The sequence below is a fragment of the Falco naumanni genome, chromosome 9, assembly GCF_017639655.2.
Source record: "Falco naumanni isolate bFalNau1 chromosome 9, bFalNau1.pat, whole genome shotgun sequence".
Taxonomy (NCBI): domain Eukaryota; kingdom Metazoa; phylum Chordata; class Aves; order Falconiformes; family Falconidae; genus Falco; species Falco naumanni.
The window spans coordinates 28,070,640-28,084,645 of NC_054062.1; the positions used below are offsets into that span (position 1 = coordinate 28,070,640).

General features: G+C 42.6%; 1 protein-coding gene across 4 annotated transcripts; it reads left to right on the top strand.

The window, feature by feature from the left end:
• The first annotated feature begins 2,568 nt into the window (after positions 1 to 2,568).
• Positions 2,569 to 12,747, top strand: ANKRD1 (ankyrin repeat domain 1). 4 transcript variants are annotated; one of them, XM_040606403.1, is made up of 9 exons: positions 2,569 to 4,511; positions 6,096 to 6,275; positions 8,064 to 8,207; positions 8,298 to 8,405; positions 9,069 to 9,167; positions 10,303 to 10,401; positions 10,524 to 10,622; positions 10,788 to 10,886; positions 12,130 to 12,747. In XM_040606403.1, the coding sequence occupies exons 1-9, from the start codon at positions 4,485 to 4,487 to the stop codon at positions 12,238 to 12,240; spliced, it is 966 nt and encodes a 321-aa protein (XP_040462337.1). In that variant the 5' UTR covers positions 2,569 to 4,484; the 3' UTR covers positions 12,241 to 12,747. The 4 variants fall into 4 exon arrangements, with proteins under 4 accessions (XP_040462337.1, XP_040462336.1, XP_040462335.1 ...); XM_040606402.1 differs by having other exon boundaries at positions 2,569 to 6,275; XM_040606401.1 differs by having other exon boundaries at positions 8,064 to 8,405.
• Positions 12,748 to 14,006: the final 1,259 nt, after the last annotated feature.

A 14,006-nucleotide genomic window follows, 5' to 3' on the forward strand; every position in this document is an offset into this window, starting at 1 on the left:
GCTTAATTCTCCCCTGCTGCCAGTCAAAAGCACTGGCCATGCTTTACTGCAGAACAGCTGGCCAGCATAGGTTCCTGCTGGATCGTGACTCAAGCAACCAGGATTTGCAGGTGTGCTCTCACTATAACAACTTCTTCTGCAGCTCTTTAAGCACTTTTCCTTCCCTGACTGGCTTGGAGTTGTTCTGGACTATTTATGAATGGCAGAAACCTATTGGACAACTCAACGTCAATACAGAAAAGCCTTTTTGTAGTGGCTGAGGGAACACTGCTCTGCCTCAACCATGCAAAACCGTACTCAGAGGTTACGTGACAGAGCACCTGCATGTGTGGGCTGGAGCACCAGGAGCATGCCCTAGCCCTACGCTGCTGGTTGGGAAGGCCAAGTAGCCAGCAGATAAACCCATCCGACCACAGGTAACAGACGCTTCTGGTGTGTTCTGCTGCACTTGCTTATTAGCTGAGACCCATTAAGGTGAATTAGCCAGATTCGCGTGTCATACAAATGCCATCATGATAAAGCTCACGGCATCAGATAAATTCAAATCCCTTGTTTTAGACAGAAATCACAGTAATTTTTTTTTCTATTATGTGAAATCCTCAACCCTAATGTCATTTGAGGAGGGTTTTTTTTAAGCCCTACAGTAAGTGATGCAACTATTGACTCATTGCTGGTTTGGGTTTTGACACCAGAGGACTATGCTGGCCAGACCAGCAACCTACCAGACTGTGACTTGGTTTTTTGGTAACAACTGATCTGAAGAAATCGAATTATAGCTTTATCCTTTAATTTAATAATTTCTCATTTGCTAATTTTGTACTTAAAACTAACTTTATATTCCTAGGTGAAATAATTCTGGTTGGTCTTTTTTTTCCCCCTAAGGAGACAATGTGTTTCTCTTTAGCAGTTTTATATGCAAAAGTATACATTGATAAGAACTCTCCAAGTTGTTTTTAGGTGGTTGCTGTAGCAATTCCCTCATCACTTTAGAAATATACCACTATGTTGAAAAAGTTAGAGCACAAGCAGTATAACTTGCATATTATAGTTAACTCATACTCAAACCGCTTTTTTACAGTAAATGTCAAAGAGTATATGTTAGACAAATAAAAGTGTTTCCTGCCTTTCCTGGAAAACAAACAGCTAAAAAAGAGGAGGAAATAAATACAGTTCTTGCAATACATTTTTACTGCTCTGCTGCATGTGTGTATATGTAAGGCACGCTGGATGCTCACACATACTGTGAAATAAACAAGCCATTACGCACCAACAGACCAGTAATCCAGGAGGAATAAGCTATGGGTTACTGCTGCTTATGTGTACCTTGGATATGAATTAATCCTTGACATGACACACATGGAACATAGTTTGCTGGATTAATACCCTCTTAGGTGCATAACCACTCCCCAGCAACTGATCATTTTCATGTCTTTACTTATTTAGCAGCAGGAAAAGGACAGAGACAGCCAGGCACAATAGCATTCCAAAGGGCAACATCTTCAGATGCAAGGACAGAGCCAAGGGCAGAGTGCTGGAAAATATAAGATAGCCAAGTACAGCAGTGACGGCATTGAAAACATGATAGTAATACACTTGACAGGAGGTGGCAATATCATCTGCATCACACACAACACTTTCACTGTACCATTAACCTCTTCAAAAAATTAATTACAAAAATTATTTACACTATTCAAGCAACTTCTCTTTTGACAGCAGGGAACGGGCTGTGCCATATAGTTTTCTCTCTGTCATGCTGAACCTACTGCTCTTTTGTGGTTTTGTCTGTGAAATATTTTTGTGACAATATCCGATTGCCTTACACCTTGCAGATCATTGCTCTGCCCTTATCCTTTAGCGGAGTGGCACGAGTTGTTCAGATTCCTGTTACACATCTCCCACTGACCATCTGCTATTACCACCTTGATGAGAAATCACTTGTTGAAAGGTGATTAAGTGGTTACAGTCCAGCACAAGGTTGCAAGCTCATTATACTACTTCCCCCTCCAATATTAAGCAACAGCAGTAAACCATGAGTCTTAGCTGATATGAATCGGTGCATTTCTACTATTTCAATGGGGTTACCTTGGTTTACATGACATTTAGCTTAACACCATTTACCATTAGGTTCATTTAGATTCCAGCCTTTGGTTAAAGTGAGTTTCTGTGTGCTGCCATTTTCACACAGAAACTCAGGATAATCAAGGAAGATCCTTTTCTGTTCTTTATTGTTCTTTTAGTCATCAGGGAAGGGATATTTTAAAGATAATTACTAAATTATCTCTAAATAAGCTGGGGTTTTTTGGTAGCACTCATGATGTGAGAAGTGGGTTTGTGTCTCCCCTCAAAGCACTGAGTTTTCCCGTAAAGCGACTCTAGCTCTGGATTTACATACCATTTGCAGAGGAAGAGCTATCCGCTTAAACCTTCCAGTTTAGGTTTTGCTGAGTCAGGGTTATGGATCGGGCTGTTTAAAAAAAGAGGAAGCAAAAAAAAAAAAAAAAAAAGAAAAAAAAAAGAAAAGGCTGTGTAAAAAAAAAAAAAAGGAAAGCAAAGAAAAAAAAAAAGGAAAAGTAAGCTTCAAATACAATGGAGCCAGAGGTAATTCACAGATTTTAAAACAGTTTGTTTTTTTTTTTAAAGCAAACCCCTAAATTTTCCTTCCCACATCAGGTCTCTACTGTGACCTGTTTCCACTAAACCAGAAGCAGTCTTTGCAGCTGCCCTGCTAGGGCTATAGATTTCAAGACAATCTCCCAAATAAGTGTCACAGAACAAAACAGACCAAGATAAGCTGTTAGAGCACATTTGTAAACAAGAAAAAGCTAAACCAAGCTGCCTCTTATCGTAGAGACATATAGCAGGAGTACAAAACTCTGTGAAAAAAAGCCTGGTAGCATGATTCAGGACATACCACTCGGGGGGAATGATAGCCTGGCTGTACTTAGGTTTGGAAAAAAATGTTCTGAAAGGTTCTCTTGCTGCCACATACTCTATTTTAGTTCTGGGGCTCATCCTCTAATGTCATATATATTCTGAGTAGTAAAGGAACCACCTGATGTCCAGCTTCATTTCAGGGAAAGGGAGGGCATAGGTATGATGGGCACTAGAAGACAAGTTTGGATGTACTCAGATTACTGGGGGATAGTTCAGAGGAGAGACACCTTGAAAGGTCAATGTCAGGAACGCAGCATGTTAATGATGCTAATGATATAAACAACACCCAAGATAGTTCTCCATTTGGTGAAGCATTTATGTACACGTTGTACTGGAAGCACCTGAGCAGTTGTATTCATTTCAGCCAGGGGACCCGCATGCCTACAGTCAGGCCTATACCAGACAGGAGCTCCAAGCATTGCAGAACTGATTTTTCTTGGCATTTATCCACACTCTTCAAATGCAAGGATTAGTGCATCTTCCTTTTATAAAATTCCCTTCTGCTGATGTTCATTCTTCTGCTTCCAGGCTGCTCTGATTCACAGCACAAGAAAAGCTTTTCCAAAGGACTCGGTAACTCCTTTTCCCCAAAACACACACGTCACTTGTATATGTATTTGCCCAGATCCCATCTTATCTCCAAAAATGAACAAATCACTTATTTACCCCTAATATCTAATATCCAAAAGAAAAATATTGCCTGAGAAAACAGTATTAGTTTTATATATTTTTTGGCACAATAGGACATAATTTATTATTCTGCTTATGATCACTGACAAAGTCCCAGAAAAATGCAAAGCTTGCTGTTTTAGGATCTTACACTGATTGTAACTTATCATGTCATAGGCCCTTTTAGCACCAGAGACATCATTCTGGCTCAGTAATCCCTTCAGAGAATTCCTTCCAACAAATATAGAAGACTGCCATCATGATGAGAAAAATCCTTTCCCCTAAAACTGTTTATCATCCAAGAATAAATAGTAGTGAAAAGAATGGCTTTCTGAGACTTAAGGGGTCATAATCCATTTCTCAGGAAGATATTACTATGACTATTGTACACAAACCACTTACCCTTTCCAGTGTCTTACAGTCATCTGAATGTCAGTTATTAAAAAAAAAAAAAAAAGATGAAGTTATAATGCTCTATCAACAGACAGCTGTCCTAGTGGGCACCGGGCACACAGAATGACTCGCATTGCTGAGCCGTGCAGTCACCGCCAAAGGAACGATGAGGTCACATTTCATTCCGACTGACATACTCGGTGTGGTTAGACTGTGAGGCTCACCCCTCCTCGCCAACCGACTGACGCCCCCTCCCTGCCCGGACACCAGATCTGGCTCGTTAACGTGTCTGGAATGAGCGTGAGCCTACCTCTCAGCTGGCAAGCCCAAGGAGCATACTTGGATTCCCAGGTTGGAAGATTATCTCATTCAAACACAGTTCTCCCAAAGATATATAAGCAAAGCTAGCGTGGCGGTCCCTGCAGAGCCGGCCTGAGCGCTTGGGAGTCTCAGCCATACAGAAGTACAACCTCCAGACACCAGCCAATATGATGATGATGAAAGTAGAAGACCTGGTAGGTACAATCTTCTTTCATTTATTCATAATTTCTTTTCTTATACCAGGCAGAGAGAAACAACCTTTGTGGATTGTTGAGGTGATTTAACAGGTTACCAGCACTGCTGCGCTCTAGGTGCAAACCCTGTATATACCCTACATTATCCTATTATATTCTCACTTTAACTTTTCCTTGGGAAGGGGGCTCACCACTGATACAACTGCATAGCTGTTTGGATTTTGCATCAGAACATTGTTTGCCAGGAAGAAGAGAATGACCAAAATTTAGCTAAGTATTGTCCTTTGACCTTGATTTTCATTTTTATTTTTCTAGAAGCTGTTAAGTTTATATCACACTGATAAATTCCAATCTAGCAAGGGACTGGGAAGAGGTATCCATGCAGGGAAACAGAAGTATTTTCTAAAACTAAAAAAACAGTGTAGTAATAGTATTATTTTCTAATAATAAACTGTTAGTTTATTATTAGAAAATTAGTGGGTTCCTACACCCACTGCTGTTCACGGTGTATCAAGTCTTTGAAAAAAAATGTCTAAACCAGACCACAAGTAATGGGACATCCCATTGCAGGGTCCACACTAAGTAAGCCTGATTGGATCAATAAACTGAGGAAACAGGAATGATCCAGTGAAACACTGGAACATCACGCAGGAACTGTTTTATCCCCGGATGGCTGTGTTAGGATGCAATGCCACGCGGCCTGACTGGTCAGTGCTGTCCTGCGCTCCTTGGCAAGGCCCTGGCAGCTCCTGTAGCGTTAAACGTTACAGCACACACATTTTTACAAGGTGATTGAAGGGAAAGGCAGTCCAGACCGTGTGAATTTACTGAAACACTCTCAAAATACACAACAGCCTCTACCAAGTTTCACAAGTTATCTCTTTGTACACCCTCAACTGAGCACCAGAAGTATTTGTGAAAGCTCTGGAAAGCCGCGCTGCTGCAGAGTTGCTGCGCAGGAGCCGCCTCCTGCTATTCTGCTGAGTGCTGTACACGGGGACTTTGGTAATGCCAGCGACGGGTAAAACCAGCCTTGGAATTACCCAGCAACCCGATGTAACTGCATTGAATGTGCTTCAATAAAACCATAAGGTGCCAAGGAAGAAAGGCTCTCCTCCCACTCTACCTGCGCAGCTCCCCCGCTCAGCACTCACAGGGTGCTGGTGGCTTTTTCCCCCCACAGCCTTTTACAGCCTTCTCATGAGCCTCACGTATTCTGGCAAGCCAACATGGAAACCCTGAACAAAAAGGATGCTCTTCCCAACTCCCCGGCATTTTCCAGTACAGCAGCACTCCAGCCCCTGCCAGGCAGGAAGCCGACTGAGTTGGCCTCATGGATGGCGATCCAAGCCCCGAAGATGCCAAGGGGGGTTGCTGCATGCCTGCAAGTGAGATCGCTGTGTGCGTCCGCATACACAGTTAATCCAGGCACAGGCTGAACCAGGTCTGCGCTCTGTCTGTCACACACCCCTAGAGCAGGACAGGAATGACAAGCAATTAGCCCCCTCGTAATCCATGCTCCCAGGGGGTGGGTACTGCATTCCTGAAACTGCTACTTACATTAGATCACGTTTGCTTCTACAGGTGACTGGGAAGAAAGCGGACGATAAAGAGACTGGCAGCTTCCTCCCTGAGGACTTCAGAAATGGAGAGTATGAAGCTGCTGTAAGATTAGAGAAGCAGGAGGACCTAAAGACAGTCTCTGAACACTCACTGACCCGAGGTGATCTGGCTTATGAGAAGGAGAAAAAACGAGAAGCGGAGGTAGGCTCCTGGGTTTTGTGCTTGGCTTTCTATCATCTTGCGTGCACTCTCTGCTGCAGTTCTTGAAATTTTGCCTCCTTTCTAAGCTAGAAATACATGCATGGTGAGCTAGGTAAACCCTTGGGAGATAACCACCAAAGGGGTTGGTCTAAAGTCCACTGAAGGCCATGGAGACCTGCTGACTCCTGTAGCCTGTGGGTGCAGGCAGTAACGCTGTGAAGCAGAACCCAAAATTCTCCCTGTAATGTCTGATGGAAACCCTGGGGGGTCCCTCCTGCTTTCAGTATGGGGTCAGGAGCAATCCTGGCTGGTGAAACACCTCCAACTTGCACACCTAATGACCAGCACCAAAAATAACTAACCCAAAAAGGATGTAAGAGAGCATTTCTGTAGCCAGAAGCCTTATCTACCTTGAAAATATTATTTTTATGAAAACACTGCATGAAAACACTAGCACATTTGGGAAAAACAATTACAAATGAAAGTGATACTGGTCTACAGAAAAGTACCATTTTGCATTCCTAGAGCACAACAATTCCATAGTCCAAAGAACTGATGCTTTTCCCCAAAAAAATACAGTAGCTGTAACATCTTGCTTTCTTTGGTGAATAATCAATCAACTGGCCTAAAAATTTAAAGCATTTTGGGAATGAAAAGGTTTAACTAGCAGGGGCCATAAGACTTTGTTCTGAAAAAAGAAGGGTGGGAAAGTAAGCCTCAGAAATATTAAATAAACGCTACTGACATTCACTTCAACAGAGATATCAATACTTGCTACAGAGGTTTTTTGAGTACCTCCAAAACAAGGTCCTAAGAACTATTTGGGTTTCTAGTTGACCCACAGTCTACTCAGCCAACTTTATTATTTTCCATTAAGTCAATGATCTACAGATCAAATCCTAAATGCAGAGAACAATAAAAGAACAGGTGGAAATAACTTGAAAATAATTCAGTTGAAAAAAAAAATGTATACCATATGACAAGTTTTCACCAATGTATTTACCTTCACATCATGATGGGACAGAATCTGTCATCTGTATTCACCCTGAGTTACCCCTTGTTTGTGAACCCCCCTTCTGAAGCCACAGACACCCCACAGCACCTGGGATCTCAGTTCAGGCAACACATTTGCCCTTGATGTTAGCAGTGTCCCATGCCGACTTCATGCAGGGATGCTTTTTACAAGCAGGCTTGAACTGCCCCTCCAAGGACACAGAGGACATTCGCTGCAGCTGACCAAACTGTAACACTTGCTGACTGAAATTCTAAGATTGGTATAAATCTTGCTCTTCACTTGAGGGTGGTTTTTTTATCAAAGAGGATCAGTTACAATAAACAAGGGGCTGCATCATAAAGGCAGTTGAAGAAGATATGCTCGGTGGAAGTCAGCTAAAACGGTAGCGGCTTCCCAGCTCTTGTCAGCTGCACGAGACGTGAGATTTCTCACATTGCTGGGCCCAAAGGGGCTGCAGTGCTGCTCTGACTCCTGGCCTAACATGGACCAAAAATTAATGCCACCCAGGCCACAATGTACGGCTGAAGCAGCATTTAGGAAGAGGTCCAACGGTGTATGAAAAACTACAGATGATGTAGAATTTCTCGCACACTTAGTAACTTATTCTAATGGCCAATTAGCCCCAGCTGTAAAAAACCAGCCAACTCATTTCAAAGTTCATCCAGTCTTAGCTGAATTCACAGCTGAAATAGTATCACATGCTGTCCTGCCACTCTGAATGGGAGCGGTGGTCACACTCAGCTCACCTTGCTGGCTTCCCCGATTTATTTCAGCTGAAGAAGAAGAAATTAGAGGACAGGTCAAAACTTGAAAACTTGGATGACCTTGAAAAAATTATTCAGCTGAGGAAGAAGAAAAAATGCAAGAAAGTGAAAGCACCTGTTTTAAAGGAACCTGAACCAGAACCAGAAGTCATTGTAAGTTATCTCAAAGCACCCTTTTCTGGGAAAACATTGATGGGGTTTTGCACCACACACATTGATGCCCTGTTTATTTCTTTCCATCAGACAGGACCAGTGGATATACCAACATTCTTTAGAGCTGCACTGGAGAATAAGTTGCCAGTAATTGAAAAATACCTGTCAGACAAAGGGGATCCAAATGTCTGTGATGAGGTACAATCTTCCTTCTTACTGCAAAGCAGGCTACAGAACAGAGGTCACTACAGAGCAAAAATAACTTTTACCACTAGGTTTTGTAGCTTCCACAGTTAGGAGGAGAAAAAAGGGTAGGGGGAAGTAAATAAATGCTGGAAATTTTGTATATCAAGTTTTCTAGTGATAAAGGGGCCATGAAGACCTTTTAAATATTACCCCAGGCGGCTTTTTTTTATTTAAAAGCAAGCTGTTGGTGTCCAGGAGACCCTGATTTTCTGTAACAGGTGATCACCCAATGCTACAGATGAAGAGACAAGAAATTTGCCTGCAAAATGACAAAAAAAGTGATGCTGCCTGCCCTCATACTCCATAATGCATAAGCTGCATTTGCAAAACACAGCATAGCATGTTCGATGGGGGAACTCAGCAGGCATAATTTTAAATTTGAATGCCATACTGCAGGTATTTCTCATACCCTTTAAAATGCTGGGTAGGCAGCTCTGAGCTATCACGATGCTATTAAAATTTAGCAGATTTCAGGTCTCAAAAGTATTAGCTCTTGAAAATGAATCAGCATAAAGTATGTTTTTGCCATCATCCTAGGGAGGAGGAGAGAAAAGATTTAAAGATACCTCTCTGTGCCATATTTAATGTCTGACTTTGCACTGTTTTATTTGCCAGTACAAACGCACTGCATTGCACAGGGCATGCTCTGAAGGACATCTAGAGGTGGTGAAGAAGCTGGTGGAAGCTGGAGCCCGGCTTGAACAGAAAGACATGGTATGTACATCAGTTCACACTTCTGTCAAAAAACTGCTCTGTTTTCTAAGTGCCAAGAGAAGCACTTATAGAAGTGCTTCTTATAGAAGAGGAGCATTAAAAGGCCTTACAGCATATTGTAAGTCTATCCTTAAAATAACACTGCTGAGAAGAGGTTTCAGGAGGGGGCGTCTGCCTCCCATTTCCAAAATGGTTGCTGGAAAAACACAGGAAGCGGAGGAACATGCTGGCCAGCAGACTGCCACAAACAACAAAGCCTAACGTGGGGTAAGAGAGCTGAGGTCAGGCTACCACTTCGGCCTGCTAGCAGGTGGTGGAGATATCACTGTCCCACGCACATATCTCGTGCTACACGCAACGCATGCATTCTCGACCAGGATTTCAAGGCTGCACTCAGGAGGAACCCCTGCTCCTCTGGAATGCCAGCCATGAGGGTAGTAGAGTATCAACAGCTTCTGCAGCTGGTGGTTTTGGTTGGTTTTTTTACTTCTCCACTCCTAGCAATGTGTCCCTTTGCTAAACGTTTGGCTTGCTCCCCCTTACTTAACCCATCAGTGCTCACAGAGAGCGTAAGAAAGAGGAGGAATGACAGGCAGAGTGAGACCTTCAAGGGACACTCCACTGGTCCTAGCAGAACTGAGGGTAGACAAGCTGAATCTTGCAGATGAAAAGGGTTCTAATTCACTTTGTGAACCTGCATAAATTTGTTTGTTTTAAAGAAAAACCTATTCTTTCCCTTGAGCTTCATCTTCTATGCATTTTAGAACACAAAAGGCCCTAAATAAAAAATATTAACTAGCACATACCAGCCAGGTATCTGGCTAAAGATAACTTCTAAGTTCACAGAGTAGACAAAACACGTCCTTTCTCACAGCAGCATTGCCAAGATCTCTGTCTTTAAGAGCAATATTCAACAAGTGTGAAGAGTGAGAAACTCACAGTAGTAAAGAAATCAGGGCAAAACAAGAAAAGCTGTTACTAGAAGCAACTCAGTAATCACAGTGAAGTGCTTTAGGTTAAATTGCATGAAAATTATTTTGGATTAATTTAGAAATTTGATCAAAATGCTTTGGATTTTTTTTAAATAAAATCATGAATTAATTAAATTACTTTCCTTTTGCTTTTCCTGCCACAGCTTGAATCTACAGCCCTGCACTGGGCATGCCGGGGGGGGAACCTGGATGTTCTGAAATTCTTACTGGACAAAGGGATAAACATAAATGCAAGAGACAAGGTATGTGCTTTGGGGACTCTGCAGCTTTTTAAATTGGAGATGAAAAGCTCTTTTGGCAGCTGTTCTTGAAGCTTTTTTTACCTGTTCCATGCCACTGATTGCTTTCTCCTCCCACCTCTCAGCTGCTCAGCACCCCTTTGCACGTGGCTGTGAGAACGGGTCAGTATGACTGTGGGGAGCACCTCATCGCCTGTGAAGCAGATCTCAATGCCAGAGACAGAGTAAGTACCAACAACTTCTTACCTGTCAGTTATCAGGTAGCATCAAGCTGCTGTCTGCCTCAGTAGTTCCACTTGCCTGTAAAAATCCCTGGCTACATGGTTGAGGCTGGACTGTGGTGTGGGACCAGTGGGATTGATGCTGTGGTCCATATCTCACGCCTCTAGGAAGGAGACACACCGATGCACGATGCTGTAAGGCTGAACCGCTACAAAATGATCAGGCTTCTGATTCTGTATGGAGCAGATCTAACTATAAAGAACTGTGTAAGTAATATTTTAAAAATGCAGTAATTCAAAATGCTCTAGGATAAGTTTCCCTTCAGAGCAGTTTCATAGGTTTCAAGGCTGGGAGAGACTGTTGTGAACAGGCTTAATTAGATCGCTGCAGAGTTAATTAAAGCAGAGATGACACAGGGAAAGCGTAACATGGGCGAGGCCAGGGAGAAGAGGAAAAACCAGTACCTCTTCTAAAACCAGAACCCATCAGCTGCAACTTAAAACATCATCACATCTTTCTATGACTTATTTTAATTACACATTATCACATATTGAAAAGATACAGCAGACACTTGCTCTCTGCACAGCTGCTGAGACAACAAAGATCTTGGCTTGTCAGAGAAATCTCCTTTCTGTTAAGCCCACAGCTGATGACAAGCCCAAGCACTACATCTAGATGACTGGCTGTTAACCTGACCATTGGGCAGCAAACCCCTGTGGCTCGGCAGAGCTTCAATTTGAGAAGCCCCAAACTTGGCTCTGTTCATAGCTGCCACAGCAGCAGCGAGCTGGTTGCTGGAGCAATGTAACACTGGTTAAAAGCATAGCACATGACAAACCCTTTCTCCCAAACCCATACCAAGCAGCAGTGGGATGGACCGTGGGTTTTACCAATGCCAGACAATGTTTTTGACTGACCGGCAATCAATCAAATCAGGGGGCAAGGAAGAAAACAGCCACTGCAGCACATGGTACTCCCTACTCGCTGCCCACGCTCTCTGAAGCAGCATTATCCCTCATCAGGGTATGAAAATGATGAAAGGTACAGCCCCAAAGGCCAAAGACTTGCTCCCTCAGGCTCTGGCTGCATACAAAAGGTACTCCCGTTTAATTTAGATGTGATTCATAACCTAATTAAACCAGTACAAACTCTTATCCAAGTTCTCAATTAAACAGAAGAGTGTCCTATGGAGGCTTCAGCTAGATGTATTTCTAATCAGTTTAAACTAGATCAAAAGAAACACCTGCATGCTGTGCTAGCCATGGCATTTGCTAACACGGCTTAGACTCACTGAAACCCAGGGAAATTTTGTCACGAGTTTGACCATGACTGGGACCAGATCTGCCCAAGCAGGACTCTCATCTCAGGGAGGCGAGAGTAAGTCTGGCCCTGCACAGGCAGAAGGGTCTCACACCAGGCAGATGCGCTGTACAAACATTTAGGGAAGGACAAAGGACTCAACAATCACTGGCTGAAATTAAATCTTCCTTCCTCTGCTTTTTTAACCAGCAAGGGAAAACCCCTATGGATCTTGTTCTTCAGTGGCAGAACGGCACCAAAGAAATATTCAACAGCCTTAAAGACAATTCCTATAAAAGCGTCCATCTAAGCAAGTTCTGAGGAGAGAAACCAGACCACTCTTCTTGCTGCTTTTAAAAGCTTATGAACCTGGAGGAAAACAACCCTGAACATAGTATTTTAATTGACAATATTTATGATACTTAATTATTTGAGGTATCTTCACGGAAAACATGCAAAGAAATTATTTTAAAAGGCTAGCTGAGTGTTAAAATTCCACTGGTTCTAAAATAGCTTTATTTATTACTATTTATTATTTATTTATTTTAAACGTCACTTTTAATGATTCTCGTTATTACTGTAGCTTTTTTTAAAAATAGCTTTACATCCTAATGCAATCTTTGCCAGCAGCATAGATCCTTTTGCCTTGGATGGCAGTATTTCCAGCTACATTAGCAACTTCCCTCAAGCCTTCCAATAGCTCTAAACAGCAAATGCTTGGACCTGTTGCCTTGTCTCTGCCAAATTCTATTAAAATAATGTTAAATGAGTGGTGGTATGTGAAAGAGCAATGGAAGAAGGTGTACTGAGGTGCCAAGAGGATTTAAAGAAGCAGTTAAATAATGGCGTTTACACAGGGTTTGGCAATTGTGGTCGATAAAGAGCTCGAGGACAGACCTCCAACTACCACTTAACTGTTTGGACTGCAGGATTCAGATGCAATGTTACGAAGGTCAGAGGAGACAGTATCAGGAATGTGAATTTTTTTTAAGCTAGGCTCCTACAAAGTCTGGTGACTGAAGAATGCAAAAACAGATTATGTATATTTGTAAATTTGTACTGCTTTTTCTGTACATTTTGTACTGATCTATTTCAGATTGAATAAACAGAGTGGTTCTTTTTATTTGCTGTGGTGGCTTATGGAGTGGTGAGCATGCACAGGATAATTCTGCCTCTTTAAAGGAAGTTCACATTTTGGCCTCTGTAAAATTCTTAACAACCTCAAAAAAAAAAAGTATTTCGCCTGCCTAGAGCAGCCAGCCCTTGAACTACCTCCCTGCCACTGTTAGATAAATGCAGTCTCTTACTTGTTTTGTTAAATGGAGACACATATACAAAAGCAGAAGGACAGTACTTGAGTAGCTAGTAAAACAAAGTTACAGTTTTATTACCGAGTTTGACTTAAAATCTCTGTTTCTCAGCAAGTCGGTACTTACTATGTGGAGCACAAGACACCTTCAGTTAGCCAAGCCAAGGGAGATGCTGAGTCCTGCTAGGAAAGGCAAGCACCTCTCCCTTTGCTTTAGCAGACGCAGAACCGTAACGGTGCTGCCAACATGGACATCAATGTCCAATTTCATTGGGCTGTTACATGCTACATTCAGTTAAAATCCTAATACTCCATAGCGTAGCTTCCCAGCAAAATATGCCACAGGCTCCTGGCACACCTTCATCCACCCATGTCAGTTGGCTTCTAGCCAGCAGGCTTTAGTCTGGCCAAAGCAACGTCCTGGGCAATGAGGCAGGGTCAGGAGTGGGCAGCAATGAATAGTTGCTACTGGAGTGCAAATTCTGGAGACAAAGTGAATTTACAGAAACCCTGCAGAAGAAATACCTATTCTGTCTGCAGCCAGCTATCCTAGAGTGAGGCCAACAGCTTTAGGCAGATGAGACTTTCCTCACACAAGCACCACAACTCACAAGTATCACCTTGCCAGCTGTAGGCTTTATTTGTGAACACTCTTCTCCATAAAAATCTGTCACACCTCTGCTTGCTGCCCTTCTCTGCAAGCCACTACTTCGCTACTTGTTTCTGCACGATCACCCGGACACTGGGAGCACGCCTTGCAGGAAACAGAAATGACATC